The sequence below is a fragment of the Schistocerca serialis genome, chromosome 1 (genome assembly GCF_023864345.2).
Source record: "Schistocerca serialis cubense isolate TAMUIC-IGC-003099 chromosome 1, iqSchSeri2.2, whole genome shotgun sequence".
NCBI lineage: Eukaryota > Metazoa > Arthropoda > Insecta > Orthoptera > Acrididae > Schistocerca > Schistocerca serialis.
In genome coordinates, this window is record NC_064638.1 from 783758750 (window position 1) to 783775822 (window position 17073).

Consider the following 17073-nt stretch of genomic DNA (forward strand, 5'->3'; position numbering starts at 1 on the left):
TTCTCCTGCAACCCTGAAACATGCATAGCATTTGCCTGTTATTGTTTCAATATCTGTGACTGGTTTTCGAACGATGTGACTACCAATTCATTTCTATGGAAACTGGTAGAGCAGGTAACAAATCAGTACACAAAATCAATTTATTCTTTTTTAAATGGTCTAGATACTGATGAGAAATTGGTCAGCATTCAACAAATTCAGCACCCATTTTGCACAAAACAATTTTTTTCAGGGAAAATTTAAAATGCTCTTTTGTCTCATACTTACTGTGCTAACTATTTCGTACACTTTCAATCATCAGTCACCTGAGTACTTCACAAATGCAGGGCCTGAGATGATATACATGTGCATCATCTTCAAAGGAAATATGACAGATTTAAATAAAGCCATCCACTTCTAAACTGTTTAAAATTAACCCTTCATCTGCAGTGCAGTGGATTGCCTTAGCAGTCTAAGCACACTATGCCCTCAGTGCCATTGCAGCAGTTCCAGCTCCAAATTCTCCATGATGCAGTCAACTGCTGCACACAGAGGTCTGTGAGGATAAGAGAAATGCTATCTGCATGCACAAGTCACTAATCCACTTCTCTTATCTGCTATGTCAATATTAAAATTCTGTAAACCACTTTAACCTGTTAAGCACTCTAAAATGTGGGTCCGATGCCAGCTTACCATCAGAATTTCAGCCTGCTGAAGTTGGATGTCATAGTTTACATTCCACAGACAAAGAAAGTAAGGGCAATCATGACCACATTTTTAATATAACATAGCATGTTATTTCATGAAATTTTCTTGGAACATTTTTGCGACACTGAGAATTCAGATGAAGGGTGGCTGGATGTTGTCACACATTGTACTCAGTCAGATGTTAATTATATGATTTGTTTGTAAAATATACTTGGTTTTTTACTTGTAGGGGAGGGGGGGGGGGGGGGGGGGGGTTAAGGGAATAAACAGCGAGGTTGTGTAGTCCCTCATTTATGAGAGAGTTTGTCTAGAGTTAGTGGCGTCATCCATTAATTTAGTCTAACTGTTATAGTATGTACAAGTAATAATATCAAGGCACCAAAATGCCAGAGATGAGGAATGATTTGAAAAGATGTGAAAGTATATAGGTTTCCAGTGTGAAGGTCAGAGTGTAAACAATGGGTCCCCCAGGTCTCATCTGAACCCCTGTCAATCCAGTGCACAGCTACAACAGGAAGGGAATAAATAATGCCTTCTATCTGGGCAATTCATAACAGTAAATATGAGACAAAACATATTGAACATCATTAGAACCAGGAATAGTAAAATAAGGTCAGCTGGTGGGTACAAGCAGTCAAATTCCCGTCATCACTGCTCTCTTGAGGAACTGATAGGAACAGTTGCTGGAAGGTCACTGGGGTGGGGTGACAGCTGTATATCCTTGAAGTAGATTGGTCTCAATTCCTGGTCAGTAGCTAACCAAGTAGAAGGGTGTAGGAATACACAGGGAACCTAAGAAGGTATGTGGGGGTCCTGGAAAAGCATCTCAAAGTGCATTCTCACTTGAGAAAGGCTATCAAGGGGTTGACATCCCTTTTATGAAAAAATTGATGAGTAAGAAATTGTTGTATGGTTGCTGTGCAAGAGAGAAAGAGTTGGTACCTCCGGAACCTGCAAGGTAAAATCCCCACTTCAACATGCAGACTCACTATGGGACTAGTCCAAAGTGCCAGTGACTAAGTCTTATTTCACAATACTGTACTGGATCCAATAATTTCAAAGACAAAGATGCCACAAACTTCATAACCATAGTTTTTTGATATTGCTGTTATTATGGTCTTCAGTCCAGAGACTGGTTTGATGCAGCTCTCCATGCTACTTTATCCTGTGCAAGCCTCTTCATCCCCGAGTAAATACTGCAACCTACATCCTTCTGAATCTGCTTCGTGTATTCATCCCTTGGTTTCCCTCTACAATTTTTACCCTCCACACTTCCCTCCAATACTAAACTGGTGATCCCTTGATGCCTCAGAATGTGTCCTACCAGCCAATCCCTTCTTCTAGTCACGTTGTGCCACAAACTCCTCTTCTCCCCAATTCTATTCAGTACCTCCTCATCAGTTACATGGTCTACCCATCTAATCTTCAGCATTCTTCTGTAGCACCACATTTCGAAAGCTTCTATTCTCTTCTTTTCTGAACTATTTATTGTCCATGTTTCACTTATGTAAATGGCTACACTCCATACAAATAGTTTCAGAAAAGATCTCCTGACAGTTAAACCTATGCACGATGTTAACAAATTTCTCTTCTTCAGAAACAACTTTCTTGCCACTGCCAGTCTACATTTTCTATCCTCTCAATTTTGAGCATCATCAGTTATTTTGCTCCCCAAATAGCAAAACTCATAAACTACCTTAAGTGTCTTATTTCCTAATTTAATTCCCTCAGAATTAATTTGACTACATTCCATCAGCCTCATTTTGATTTTGTTGATTTTCATCCTCCTTTCAAGACACTGTCCATTCCGTTCAACTGCTCTTCCAAGTCCTTACCTGTCTCTGACAGAATCACAATGTCATCAGCAAACCACAAAGTTTTTATTTCTTCTCCATGGATTTTAATTCCTACTCCAAATTTTTCTTTTGTTTCCTTTACTGCTGCTCAATATATAGACTGAACCATATCGGGGATAGGCTACAACCCTGTCTAACTCCCTTACCAACAACCGCTTCCCTTTCATGCTCCTCAACTCTCCTAACTGCCATCTGGTTTCTGTACAAGTTGTAAATAGGCTTTTGCTCCTTGTATTTGACCCCTGCCAACTTCAAAATTTGAAAGAGAGTATTCCAGTCATCACTGTCAAAAGCTTTCTACAAATGCTAGAAATGTAGGTTTGCCTTTCCTTAATCTATCTTCTAAGATAATTTGTAGGGTCAGTATTGACTCGCGTGTTACAAAATTTCTACAGGATCCGTAATTTTCACATCTGTCAACACCTGTTTTCTTTGAGATTGGAATTATTATATTCTTCTTGAAGTCTGAGAGTATTTTGCCTGTCTCATACACTTTGCTCACCAGATGGTAGAGTTTTGTCATGGCTGGCTCTCCCAAGGCTATCAGTAGTTGTAACGGAATGTTGTCTACACCTGTGGCCTTGTTCCGATTTAGGTCTTTCAGCGCTCGATCAAATTCTTCGCGCAGTATGTTGTCTCCCATTTCATCTTCATCTACGTCCTTTTCTATTTCCATAATACTGCCCTCAAGTACATCACCCTTTTATAGATCCTCTATATACTTCTACCACCTTTTGGCTATCCCTTCTTTGCTTAGAAGTGGCTTTCCATCTGAGCTCTTGATATTCATACAGGTGGTCCCCCCCCCCCCCCCCCCCCCCCTCCAAAGGTCTCTCTAATTTTCCTAGTGATATATGCCTATACATCCTTACATTTGTCCTCTAGCTATCCCTGCTTATCCATTTTGCACTTCCTGTCGATATCATTTTTGAGAGTTTTGTATTCCTTTTTGCCTGCTTCATTTGCTAAATTTTTATTGTTTCCTCTTTCATCAGTTAAATTCAGTATTTCTTCTGTTAACCAAGGATTTCTACTAGCCCTCTGCTTTTTACCTACTTAATCCTCTGCTGCCTTCACTATTTCATCTCTCAAAGCCACCCATTCTCCTACTGTATTTCTTTCCCCCCAATCTTGTCAATTGTTCACTAATGCTCTCTCTGAAACTTTCTACACCCTCATATCTGGTTCTTTCGGTTTATCCAGATCCCATCTCCTTAAATTCTCACCTTTTTGCAGTTTCTTAAGTTGTAATCTACAGTTCATAACCAATAAATTGTGGTCAGAATCAACATCTGCCCCTGGTAATGTCTTACAATTTAAAGCCTGGTTCCTAAATCTCTGTCTTGCCATTATATAATCTATCTGAAACCTTCCAGTGTCTCCAGGCCTCTTCCACATATACAATCTTTTTTCATGATTCTTAAACCAATTGTTAGCTATGATCAAGTTATGCTCTGTGCAAAATTCTACCAGGCAGCTTCCTTTTTCATTCCTTATCCCCATTCCAAATTCACTTACAACTTTTTCTTCTCTTCCTTTTCCTACATCGAATTCCAGTCCCCCATGACTATTAAATTTTTGTCTCCCTCCTTCACTATTTGAATAATTTCTTTTACTGCATCATACATTTCCCCAATTTCATCATCATCATCATCATCATCATCTGTAGAGCTAGTTGGCATATAAACTTGCACTACTGCAGTAGTCATGGGCTTCGTTTCTATCTTGGCTATAATAATGTGTTCACTATGCTGTTGGTAGTAGCTTACCTGTGCTCCTGGTTTTTTAATTCATTATTAAACCTACTCCTGCATTACCCCTATTTGAATTCACATTTATAACCCTGTATTCACCTGACCGCAGGTCGTCTTCCTCCTGCCACCAAACTTCACTAATTCCCACTACATCTAGCTTTAACCTATCCATTTTCCTTTTTAAATGTTCTAAGCTACCTGCCCAATTGAGGAGTCTGACATCCCATGCTTCAATCCGTAGATGCTAGTTTTCTTTCTCCCGATAACGAAGTCCTCCTGAGTAGTCCATGCACGGAGATCCAAATGGAATATTTTATCCAAGAGGACACCATCATCTTTTAATCATACAGTAAAGCTGCATGCCCTCGGGAAAAGTTACAGATGTAGTTTCCCCTTGCTTTCAGCCATTTGCAGTACCAGCTCTCTACCCATTCTAAAAGGGTATTTCTGTCTCAGAAACAGGCGGTTCGGGCAATAAGTGATGTAAATTCACGAGTCTCTTGTTGACCCCTGGGTATTTTGACATTGGCTTCTCAATATATATATAGTCCTTACGTCATTTCTTGTTAACAATATTAGCTTATTCCCAAGAATAAGCAGCTTTCACTCAGTTAATACTCGGCGGAAATCAAACCTGCATTAGGATAGGACTTCCTTAACTCTTGTGCTGAAAAGTACACTGCTGCATCCATTTTCAATAAGCTACCACTCGAATTCAAAAATCTTAGCAGTAATCCATGCACTTTCAAATCGAAACTGAAGAGTTTCCTCATGTGTCACTCCTATTCTGTCGAGGAGTTCCTTGAAAAATTAAGCCGATTCTTGTTGTATTGTTTATTGCGTTTACTTAAACTTATGGACTGACCTTTTTCGGGTTCATAAAAATTTATTTTTATCTGTTATTACTTTTATGTTGTAATTTCATATACTTACACGTTCCATGACCTTAAAGAATTTTCCCCTCAAGTTGCTCCTATGGAACTTGATATGTAAATAAAAAATATACAAGCAAGGCCGTTTTGTTAATGTTACAAGGCCAGGTCAGCCAATCAGCCAGACTGTTGTCCCTGCAACTACTGAAAAGTTGCTGCCCTTCTTCAGGAACTACAAATTTGTCTGGCCTCTCAACGGATACCCCTCCATTGTTGTTGCACCTATGTATCGCTGAGGCATGCAAGCCTCCCCACCAACGGCAAGGCCCATGGTTCACAGGGGGGAAAGCATAGTTTACAGGGGATAAAACCAAAGCCCAGGAAATACAGAGTAGAGTAGCACTATCCGCACCTCAAGAGGTGTGCATGAGGTTGCAGAGAGCATTAAATTTTCACTTGCAGCTAGTCTTTGGTATGTAGGTGTCATGTCAATTTTATATCGAAGAGAAGTCCCAAAAATAAGGGTTCTGTAGCAACATCCAAGTGCTGTGTATTCAAGTAGAGTTCTGGGTCAGGATGAACTGTGACATGATGACAGAAATGCAAGACTCACATTTTTCCATAAGGAGCCATTGGAAAGGGTCCAAGCAGGGACCCTTCAGATACCATTCAGTTAAAGCTACAGATTGAGAACTATACCAAATGCAAAAGTAATACTGTTGGATATACCCTCACATGGTATGTAACACACAAAGCACCCAGGTACATTGTTGAACATGGTTGTTTTGGTGGTGCAGGTGTTATGGTTTGAGAAGGCATAATATAGCATTGGCATACTGACCTCCAGCTATTTGAACATGGAACACTCATTGATCAATTTTCTTTTGACTCTATACTGCTCCTCCATGTTGGTCTTTTCACGGGTGTGTTCAGGCCTGACTTCATTTTTATGGGTGACTATGCATGACTGCATCAAACTGGAGCTCTTGGAATAAGAGGATAATCAAGCATGGGAGTAGTCCACCACTGAAATGACAAGTCACTTTTCTGATATCTCTTCTGTATTACAAACACAATCTTTCCACTACACAACTTCATTTACAACTGTTGGTGAACAGATCTCTCTCAATCTGTGGCTCAAAATACGTAGATTACCACGTACTGACGTGATATTGCGGAATAAAAGTCTCACGAATAATCTTCAATTGTTCTGGAAGGAATGGGAATGGAAGCAGTACTTTTAAGTTGTGTTTTTCAAGATGTGATGCTTATGGTTGTGAAGGAATCCTCTGATACAACAGATTCTGTCTGGCCCTGCATACACAGTTTGCATCTGAGGTGGGATGAATAAGTTGTTGCTGCGAGAAGTGTAGCCAGAAGAAAAGAGAAAGAGTAACAATGACCCAATCACAGAATGTAATGCTTTTAGAGTTAACCTCGCAGCATTAATTGATTTATGACTTAAAGCACCCCATATACAAGGACATTTTTTTTTTCAGGACAACACATGGGAACAAACTGGTACACAACTGAATCTGTCAGGTTAAGTTAAAAACATATTTCCTCCAACATATTGTAATTACCTTCAATGCAATTCAGGAAAAACCAGAATTACTGCTATCTAATATTATTTATTTATATTTATTCATCCAAGGATCATCTCAAAATGATATAGGATTTGTCAAGGTAATACAATCCAAATCAATATGTCAAAATACACTCCAAGAAAAAAAAGATGTACCACAAAGGAATTACCTGAAGGAGACAGAAATAGACAGATGCGATTATTTGTACAGACAAACAGCTGACTACAAATTCAGAAAAAAATGGATGAGTTATTCAAGAGAAATCTGAGCTTCGCAAACTGAGCAAGTGAATAACATATCAGTCCTCCTTATGCAAGCAATTATTTGGCTTGACACTGACTGACAGAGTTGTTGGATGTCCTCTTGAAGGATATCTTGTCAAATTATGTCCAACTGCCAAGTTGAAGGCATTAGAAATAATTACAATATTGGGCATCCTGTTGTTAATATTTTTTGGCCTGTGTAAAATAATTTATTTGTTTTATATTCTATTTTACATGGAAAACACTTTGTGTCAAGGTTGGTTTGGGACTATATAAACTAAGATGAGTTACAAGGGACAGAACACTGGGCTTAGTAGGAAAAAATACTGCCTCTGAGAAAGCCATGCATATCTTGTTTCTCAGAAAGGTACAGCTCATCAAAAGATCCAACAACTCAATGGAACTATATTCTGAATTGGCTATAAGACGGTATGCCTTCCAGATATTCAAAGAAAATCATTAGTGAAATGACCAAAAATGTTCACCATACACACACGCACACACACACACACAAATTATGACTATGAATTTTCCAGCATAAATATAGCAAGCAAACACACACACACACACACACACACACACACACACACACACACACACACACAAAAAAAATCAGTATCATAATACATACCCCTCAGTTTTGTTTGCGAGTACTTTGAAGTCTTCCTCTGTGAGTGTGTGTGATGTATTTCCTAAATGTAGTTTGAAGATTGTTAGTCTAGCATGTTCTTCTGGAAGAGGAATATATATTCGCTTCTCAAATCTTCTGCGGATGGCAGAGTCCAAAACCCATGGAATATTTGTGGCACCCAGAACCAATATTCCATCATTATCATTACCCACTCCTGCAAAAATGATAAATTTGAAGCACAAAGCACTCAGCAATGTAGCATTACAGGTACAAATACAAAAGATAATGCAGTTGATCCTGCTCCAACTAAACTGTTTCAGGTACATGTAAAATGGGTAGTAATGCAATCGCACCATTGTCATCCGACAGCTAGAGACCTATTACTCAAGAAGGAATAAGCCGCCAGTTGAGCCACAACGGGCTACCTGTCTCATTTAATCCCATTTTTTTGTATTTATACTTTTCTTTTGATTCACTTGTTATCAGAGCTGTTTATAAAAGTTTAAACTGGTTTCCCTCTACCATCCAACTAGGAGAAAGAAGGAAGAAATCACTCAGAACAAAAATTCATAAATGACTGGAGGATGTGGTGGAGGTAGGGCTGCTCTGGCTTCATAAACAACAGACAGTACACTAAAAACCTCCATGCTTAATAGAAAACTGCAGAACAAGGACAGACAATCACTTACTTCAGATGAATGGTGTTAGGGCAGAGGCACACTTAATAGGTGATACACATTCTAAATGTGTCATCCACCTATCATATACTGCCAAAAAAATCCTAATTTTTGTTTACCACTTTCACTGCCATGAGGACACTGGTAATCTCAGAGGTGGTTTTCTCACAGACCATGAGGGTGCCGGCTCCCTCAGCTTCAGTTGCATTCAATTGACTCTGGAACAGGCTGGCCTTGCAAGAAACCCACATCTGCCTTTTCTGTGGCCTTCTGGAGTAACATTGTAATAGTATGTGCAGTGGCTGCTAGTTACAGATTCATTTACTTGTGAAACCCTGCCCTCCATGTGACATGGTTTTGATACATTGTTTTCATAGTTTAATTTTTTAGGAAAAGTCTTGCATAACCACATGGCAGAGTGATCGTAAGTGTTGGAATAAGAAACTGAAGAATATCTGAGGTAGCCATTTGGCACATTACAAATTATTCTGTAATCACTTGCTAAACACCAAGTATATTTTGACAGTATTACTTTGCTCTCTTTGTCCAGAAAATGGTGCACCTAATGGTAGGTCAGGGACGAAGTGTGGTGGAGATACAAGCCTCAGACGCTCTACTGATAATCAGACACGGAAAGATAAGTCTGATATCTTGAAAGACGAAGAGCTGTTAAAAATTCTCAATGTTCATGATGGTAAGTTATCTGATGTTTGTGACTTGTGTGACAACAACGATGATGATGATGATGATGATGATGATGATGATGATGACGACAACTACGCACTCAACGAAACTTCCTCACCCAAGCAACAATTGGTGTCTGAGAATGCAAGTGACAAGGAATTAGAAGAAGATAATAAACCATCCATTACACAACCTATTTCTCCTCAATTTCTAGAAGGAAGTGAAAATGAAAACTGGGCTGAAGCACACTGAGGAACATACAATTCAAAAGTATGGAAACCTTTGAATATAATGACCCACATTACCCCAAGAATCGGAGGGATCTGAAACCTACACAAGTCTTCAGAACTTTCACTGGGGACAATATTGTAGTGTTAATTGTTACTGAAACAAACAGAAATGCTGTACAATTCTTGTCTACTGCTCAGACCCATGGTAAAGCAAGGGCTACAGCTTGGAAGGAGACAAATGCTTGTGAGATGTACCAGTTCTTTAGCGTGATTATGTACAAGGGGCTAGTTCATGCCCCACACATTACCAATTATAGGAGTACAAGTGTTCCTTACAGGGACAACCCAGTTGCTAGAACTACATATTGTAATCGATTTCAACTGTGGTTGAGGTTTGTCCATTTCGAGGACAACGCAACTGCAGATAAAACTGATTGTATATTCAAGACCTGAAAACTTCTTGACATCATCCAGAGTAAATTTTTCTCGCAATATGAATCGGGATAGACGCTAGCAGTGGATGAGTCGACGGCACCCTTTCGTGGATGATTTACAGGGCTATTACAAATGATTGAAGCGATTTCATAAATTCACTGTAGCTCCATTCATTGACATATGGTCACGACACACTACAGATACGTACAAAAACTCATAAAGTTTTGTTCGGCTGAAGCCGCACTTCAGGTTCCTGCCGCCAGAGCGCTCGAGAGTTCAGTGAGACAAAATGGCGACAGGAGCCGAGAAAGCATATGTCGTGCTCGAAATGCACTCACATCAGTCAGTCATAACAGTGCAACGACACTTCAGGATGAAGTTCAACAAAGATCCACCAACTGCTGACTCCATTCGGCAATGGTATGCGCAGTTTAAAGCTTCTGGATGTCTCTGTAAGGGGAAATCAACGGGTCGACCTGCAGTGAGCGAAGAAACGGTTGAACGCGTACGGGCAAGTTTCACACGTAGCCCGCGGAAGTCGACGAATAAAGCAAGCAGGGAGCTAAATGTACCACAGCCGACGGTTTGGAAAATCTTACGGAAAAGGCTAAAGCAGAAGCCTTACCGTTTACAATTGCTACAAGCCCTGACACCCGATGACAAAGTCAAAAGCTTTGAATTTTCGGCGCGGTTGCAACAGCTCATGGAAGAGGATGCGTTCAGTGCGAAACTTATTTTCAGTGATGAAGCAACATTTTTTCTTAATGGTGAAGTGAACAGACACAATGTGCGAATCTGGGCGGTAGAGAATCCTCACGCATTCGTGCAGCAAATTCGCAATTCACCAAAAGTTAACGTGTTTTGTGCAATCTCATGGTTTAAATTTTACGGCCCCTTTTTATTCTGCGAAAAAAACGTTACAGGACACGTGTATCTGGATATGCTGGAAAATTGGCTCATGCCACAACTGGAGACCGACAGCGCCGACTTCATCTTTCAACAGGATGGTGCCCCACCGCACTTCCACCATGATGTTTGGCATTTCTTAAACAGGAGATTGGAAAACCGATGGATCGGTCGTGGTGGAGATCATGATCAAAAATTCATGTTATGGCCTCCACACTCTCCCGACTTAACACCATGTGATTTCTTTCTGTGGGGTTACGTGAAAGATTCAGTGTTTAAACCTCCTCTACCAAGAAACGTGCCAGAACTGCGAGCTCGCATCAACGATGCTTTCGAACTCATTGATGGGGACATGCTGCGCCGAGTGAGGGAGGAACTTTATTATCGGCTTGATGTCTGCCGAATCACTAAAGGGGCACATATCGAACATTTGTGAATGCCTAAAAAAACTTTTTGAGTTTTTGTATGTGTGTGCAAAGCATTGTGAAAATATCTCAAATAATAAAGTTATTGTAGAGCTGTGAAATCGCTTCAATCATTTGTAATAACCCTGTATTTCATCAGTACATCCCCAGCAAGACCCACAGATACGGAATCAAGGTATTCAAAGGTGTAACCAAGCTGATTCCATGCTGAGAATGATTGTTTGCACTGGACGGGTGTACACTGTCAGTAAAAATCTTTCAAAAAAAGTAGGTTTAGACTTAATGGAAAAAATATGTAGATAAGGGACGCACTATTGTTGCTGACAATTATAAAATGAGCGTGTCATTAGCTAGGCATTTGCCAGATAAATTGCCAACATCATAGGTACCCCGAGAAAAAACAGAAAGCATCTGTCCCCCACCATCAAGATGTCACAAATAAGAAAAGGCAAACTCATTGGAAGAGAGTCTAATTGAGTAAGAGTAGCAAAACAGCAAGACAAAATAAATGTGGTGTTTCTCACTACTAAGCACGGCATCGAAATGGGAAACACTGGGGAGAAAAGCAAGAAAACTGGTGAGGAAATATTTAACCTGCTGCCATTTTGGATTATAATGCAGCAAAGCAAGGAATCGATGTGTCAGACCAAATGTCAAGATGGAGGAAACAATAAGTTGGTACCACAAAGCTGCATTTGAAATTATGTTCAACACAGCAGTAGTAAATGCTCACATTTTGTACAAAATATTCCTATAAAGAATTTTAGGCAGGAAATAATAATGAGCCTCTTGAAGAACAACGTTGATACACTGACTCCCAATCAATCTTCTAAAAGTTTCAGGAGCCATACCCTAGTACAGAGCATGCAGAGAGAAGAGTGAAATAGAAAAAAATCTGGAAGGGGTGCAGAAGTTGTTACTTGGAAGATTTCAAGACATAAGGAAGAACTGAAGTGCAGAAACTTGTAGCAAAGACAACCACAAGGCGTAAGAAATGTCATGAATTTGTTTGTATTTCCTGTTTTTCAAAAACACACAAATTGTAATAAAAATAATTTTTGTTCCTATGTTTACATACTGTTTATTACATATACCTAATTAATAACAGTCAATTTGATGCATTTTCATATAATTTATACCCTGTTTCCTTAAAATGTCCTGTAAGACAATGAGGTAGCCGGCGTCCTCATGGCTCACAATGACAACTTCTTTGAAGCTGGTTTCACTTCTAGGCCACCTCACAATTTAAGCCCTCCTTTGAAGCCTTTCGAGCTTTCATACATTCGGGGTGCACTTCACAACATTTTGAACATATTCAATATGTGGTTAAAAATAAAAAATTTTTTTTGGCCTGAGGCGACAACAGCTGCATGGCAGTGAAATTTTTGTTTCCATGCTGGAACTGTCATTACTGAAACATAAAATCAGAACCTATGTCAAATTCCATCTTAGTTAAATATATTTAATTTTCATCCTATTACTTTCAGTGCCTGAAAAAAATCTGCATGGCATATTAATGACAGTTGATCAGGTATATCAGACAGCCTGAGTGTGCTTTTTGGGTGCTTTTCCACACTCATTTTGGCAAATGCTTGGCTGATCACCACCCTCCACTTCAGAAAATATGATAATATGCAAAAAACAAAGTTTACACAATTCATCAGGTTAATTGATGACTAGGGCGACTAGGACATCTGGTCACAAAGTTAAACGAAGATAAGTTTGCTAAATCAGGAAAACAATTGGGCTCTTACGATGGGATCAATGCTAGGAAAGAGAAGATGATCACTGCTTTAAAACCAGCTTTCCCTGTGAAGCTCACATAACCCGTGTATTTTGTTCTGAATTTAGTTTATTTACCCCACTTCTACGAACCAATATTAGGTCAGGAAGGACAAACCTGTCATGCATACTAAGCATGTAAATGCAAAATTTAGTTTAAATGTCACTTTCTATAGCTGGTATGAACATTCAAAACTGTATAGTGCCTTTTGAGTGTACATTCGCGGGAAAAAACCAGTCAGTAGCAAGAAAAACAAAAGGCAACAATCTATACCCGAGTTTCTTCTGCAAAGTTCACACACACACACACACACACACACACACACACACACACACACACACACACAGGGAGGGCGGGAGGGAGGGAGGGAGGGAGAGGGGGGGGGCCTCGGAAAAGAGCGTAAGGGGAGAGAAGATGACAGTAAATATCCTTCACTGGGAGTAAGGGGACCTAAAATGACATTTCCATTTTGTCCAGTGTGTTCCCAATTTTTTTTACAGTTTCAGAAAATATTTTTAAAAAAGCTCTGTGTTACAATCATACAGCACAGAGATCTCTCTATCTAAGCAAAAGGTATTCTCTTCATATCAGTTTCTGAAGTTATCAAACAGAAAAGGAAGACATACAGAAAAACTGGGGAACAATGTGTGTCAGAAACTATTTAGAATCACAGTCATGTATTTGTGCCAATGCAATAGCTGATGTGTGGGCAGATGAATTACCCTGCTGCAAAATAACATTTATGCACACTAATCTTTGTTACTTCTAATTCAACTCACGATGTGAGTGGGCCAATATCTTTATGTAATAAGAGCCAGTTATTAAATTATCCTTTGCCAAATAGTTGAGCGTACTGAAAACTGTAATCCTAAAAATAATTGCCATAATTTTTCCTGCCAATAAAATAATTTTTTAAAATTTTTCAGTGCACTTTAGCATCTATAAACAAATGTAAACTATTATTCTTTTCCACATAAAACTTAATTTTATTTGTAAACTGTGTGGAAGAGAACTTGCTTGACTGCAGAGTATTCCATCCACCCCATTTTTGTTCTACAGCTCATGCTTCACCACCATTATGTTTTTGAAAATTTGTCCCAAAGTAGAGCTCCTGCAAAAGTACACATAACAAGGCATGCTCCCAAAGCAACAAGTCAATTCTCCACTTTCATTGTCTGATCTGATATTACTGCTGAATTCACTGTTTGCTATTAGCACACGACAGGATCCTGTAAAATTATGTTGACCGTTCTGTTTTTCTTCCTCGCTTCTTGGTGGTGCATAAGAGAAATATCTCACCAGACAAACTGTACTTCATTGAGCTTCTCAGTGATTCTCTTACACTGGACGCAGTTTTTGATGTGCGTGCATGAAAACCTGTTACTCCAAAAACATGTACCCGGCAGAGCTATCTCAGTGACAAACTGTCAAAGATATGGCTTCATGATTGATAAGACACTTCACATCTGGCTAGTATCAAAATTTTATTTTTTTGTAAATAAAGATCTACCTCTTATTTACTGAAAATACTGTGACTGTATGCCTAGAATGGCAAATAGTGTCAACTTTTAGATTCTTACAAAACAAATGTTACCATGAAGAGCTGCCAAGCACTGTAGTATTGTCATGATAAGATAACTGACACTTCCCCACTAACCATCTGGTGTCAAGGATTTCTGGTCAGTCACCTAAGAGATAGTATTGTCTGATAGCCTCCATTAACTTTCCAGATATTCTTAGTTAATTCCATGCACATTAACATGTTGAAACAACACAGAAAATACCACCAGATAAGACATAACCAATATTTTGTACAGTCTCCTCCCCCTCCTATACAAAATTGAGTGAAATACCATTCTGAAACTAATGGAACAGTTGGATTCGTCTCACTTGTTGTTGGTCATCACATTACGTTTCTTTTGATTGACATGAAGTAAGTTTTCCCTCGTAGCAGTCAATTGCAGATATTTTAGTAGCTTTGTATCCCTAATTCACATTGTTTGTTTTAACTGACCTCTAACAACATCCTTTTCACTTTTATTTTACTTTTTTGATTAAGTACACAAACATTTATAGAGCTGTTGTAGTATGCAAACTCAATCTGCCAGTTTACTATCTGGAGGGCAAGGCTGATTTTAACTAGTTTTAAGACACTCTACTAAAATGACTTCTTGTCACCTTCGATCTTAAAATAATAGGAACTTCGTGATGCGAAAGTTCTTAAGTACTCCTTTCGAAAAAAGCCACAAACTAATCAACCAGAATCACACAGACTGTCAGTTTAGTTTGTTAAGTCTATAAACTGTGTATTTGCTACTTATACTCCTCAGTCCTCATAAAGGTGACTGCACCTTTCTTGACCACAAGAAAATCATTTTAACTCTTAACATTAATCCTGTTCCTGAAATCTTAAAAATAAATGGAGCTTACAAATTAGTACGTACTGTAGTAATTTGACAGCACATTTCCTTTATATCTACATAATTACTACTAAGAACTGAAAATATCAAAGTTAATAAATATTCTATGTAATTAAATTCAATATGCAGCTCTAGGGACTGCCCCCTTGTTCATTTCTTGTGACTGCTGCTTCTGTACTTATTTCCCCAGACAGATACTTAAATTTTATTTCTCGCCAGTGTATCTGCAACTGTACACAGTGTACGATATTAAATCCACCTGTAAGTAATCAAATTCCATTCAGTATTAAGCAGTATCTGTATGATCTGAAATTTAAAGCTGATTGTACTTCCTAGGTAAATTAATCAAGACAGAAAATTTTCCTTTGCTTACATAATGCTACTGTGCTTCACCATAGCTATCAAACAACATTACAATCACACGTAAACAGGAAAAGAACTAAAACAGTGTGTTTCACAAATGTCAAACTATTTGAAATGTAGGGGAAGTCGCAGAAATACCACCAGAAGGTACTGCCAGACACTGTCATCAGTCTAGAAAGATTATGCAGCAGAGCGAGTACTGCAGCAATTCTTATTGAATCAGCATAATACATGGAGATACATCCCATAAAATACACCTGACTTCCAATTAATACCACTCAATATGTATGAGTCCTTCAGAACACCTCTCAAAGTGCATCTTTACAAGATACAATGTCACCAGGTCATACTGATTTATCCTGTACAACAAATTGATCGTAAACAATACCCTGATCGCTATGACTGTAAGTGACAGATTTGATGTTTGTTGGGTACGATTCATATACGAGATCAATTTTCATTTGGTAATTTTAGGTTATCAATAGCCTGCATTTGTGTTGAGCACGGATACTAAGTTCTCCAAATTCACCACACTTTAGACTGCAGAACACAGTAAATGCAACATTTGTCATTTTTCCATACAAGGAGTGGGCACTAATGAAAGGTATTGGGTAGTTATAATCAAAGGGAAGCTAAACACAAAGGTTCAGTGTGGGCTGTAAGTACTGTATGACAGCAAAACATGGTAGATACCTTAATGCAAGAATGTGGAACTGATTTACACTGGTGCAAATCTGGCACTGTGTATGCAAGAAGGACATACAGAAATGTTTCCATATGTAATGGATTAAGAACAGGACGTGGGCAAAAAAGGTCAAACAAGTGAGAAAGGAACAATGTTGATTTTTATTATTAAAAGCTACTTACACAATTTGTTCAACATGAGCACTGGAGACTATGAAATGCTGCATCCATAACATGACCTGTTCAACGATTCCTCTGAGAAATGTGTTCCTGTTACTGGCCTTCAGGCCAGATAAAGACCAAAGTCCTTGGTAAATTCTCTCTCTTATACGTCCCCATAGCTTAAAGTCACATGGATTCAAATCATGTGATCTTGTAGGCCATGCATCTGAAAACCGGTGGTGATAACATGTTCATGGAAGGCTGCATTAAGCACATCTTTCACTGTGTGAGTAACATGAGCTGTAACTCCATCTTGCGTCAGAACAGTGGTTTCCACACAGTTGTGCTTTTCCAAAGCAGGAATCACATGCTGTACACAGAAACATACAGCGAGTGCAACAGCTCTTTGAGCACAACAAGCAGTTTAACAGTATCCCAAATTCGGCAGTTCTGTATATTCACTGCACCCGATAGTGTAAAATGTGCCTTGTCACTCCACAGAATATTTCCTGGACATATCATTATCTTTGAACCGTGCCCTTCTATCCGTGTCAGAATGCAAGAGTGCTAAAAGGAATCTGTTAAACTTCGGTTACACAATAAATTAGTCAAATCTAAAGGCCATAAATTCAACTAAATACCTAGGAAATACAAT

At 38.9% G+C, this 17073-nt stretch overlaps 1 protein-coding gene across 3 annotated transcripts in view; it reads right to left on the reverse strand.

The window, feature by feature from the left end:
* Nucleotides 1-17073, reverse strand: part of LOC126483569 (vacuolar protein sorting-associated protein 4) — a 167231-nt gene that overhangs the window by 35394 nt on the left and 114764 nt on the right. For all 3 annotated transcript variants that reach the window (XM_050106631.1, XM_050106630.1, XM_050106632.1), the window contains exon 7: nt 7650-7863. In XM_050106631.1, coding sequence (XP_049962588.1) covers nt 7650-7863 — 214 coding nt within the window. The remainder of the gene's footprint in view (nt 1-7649; nt 7864-17073) is intronic.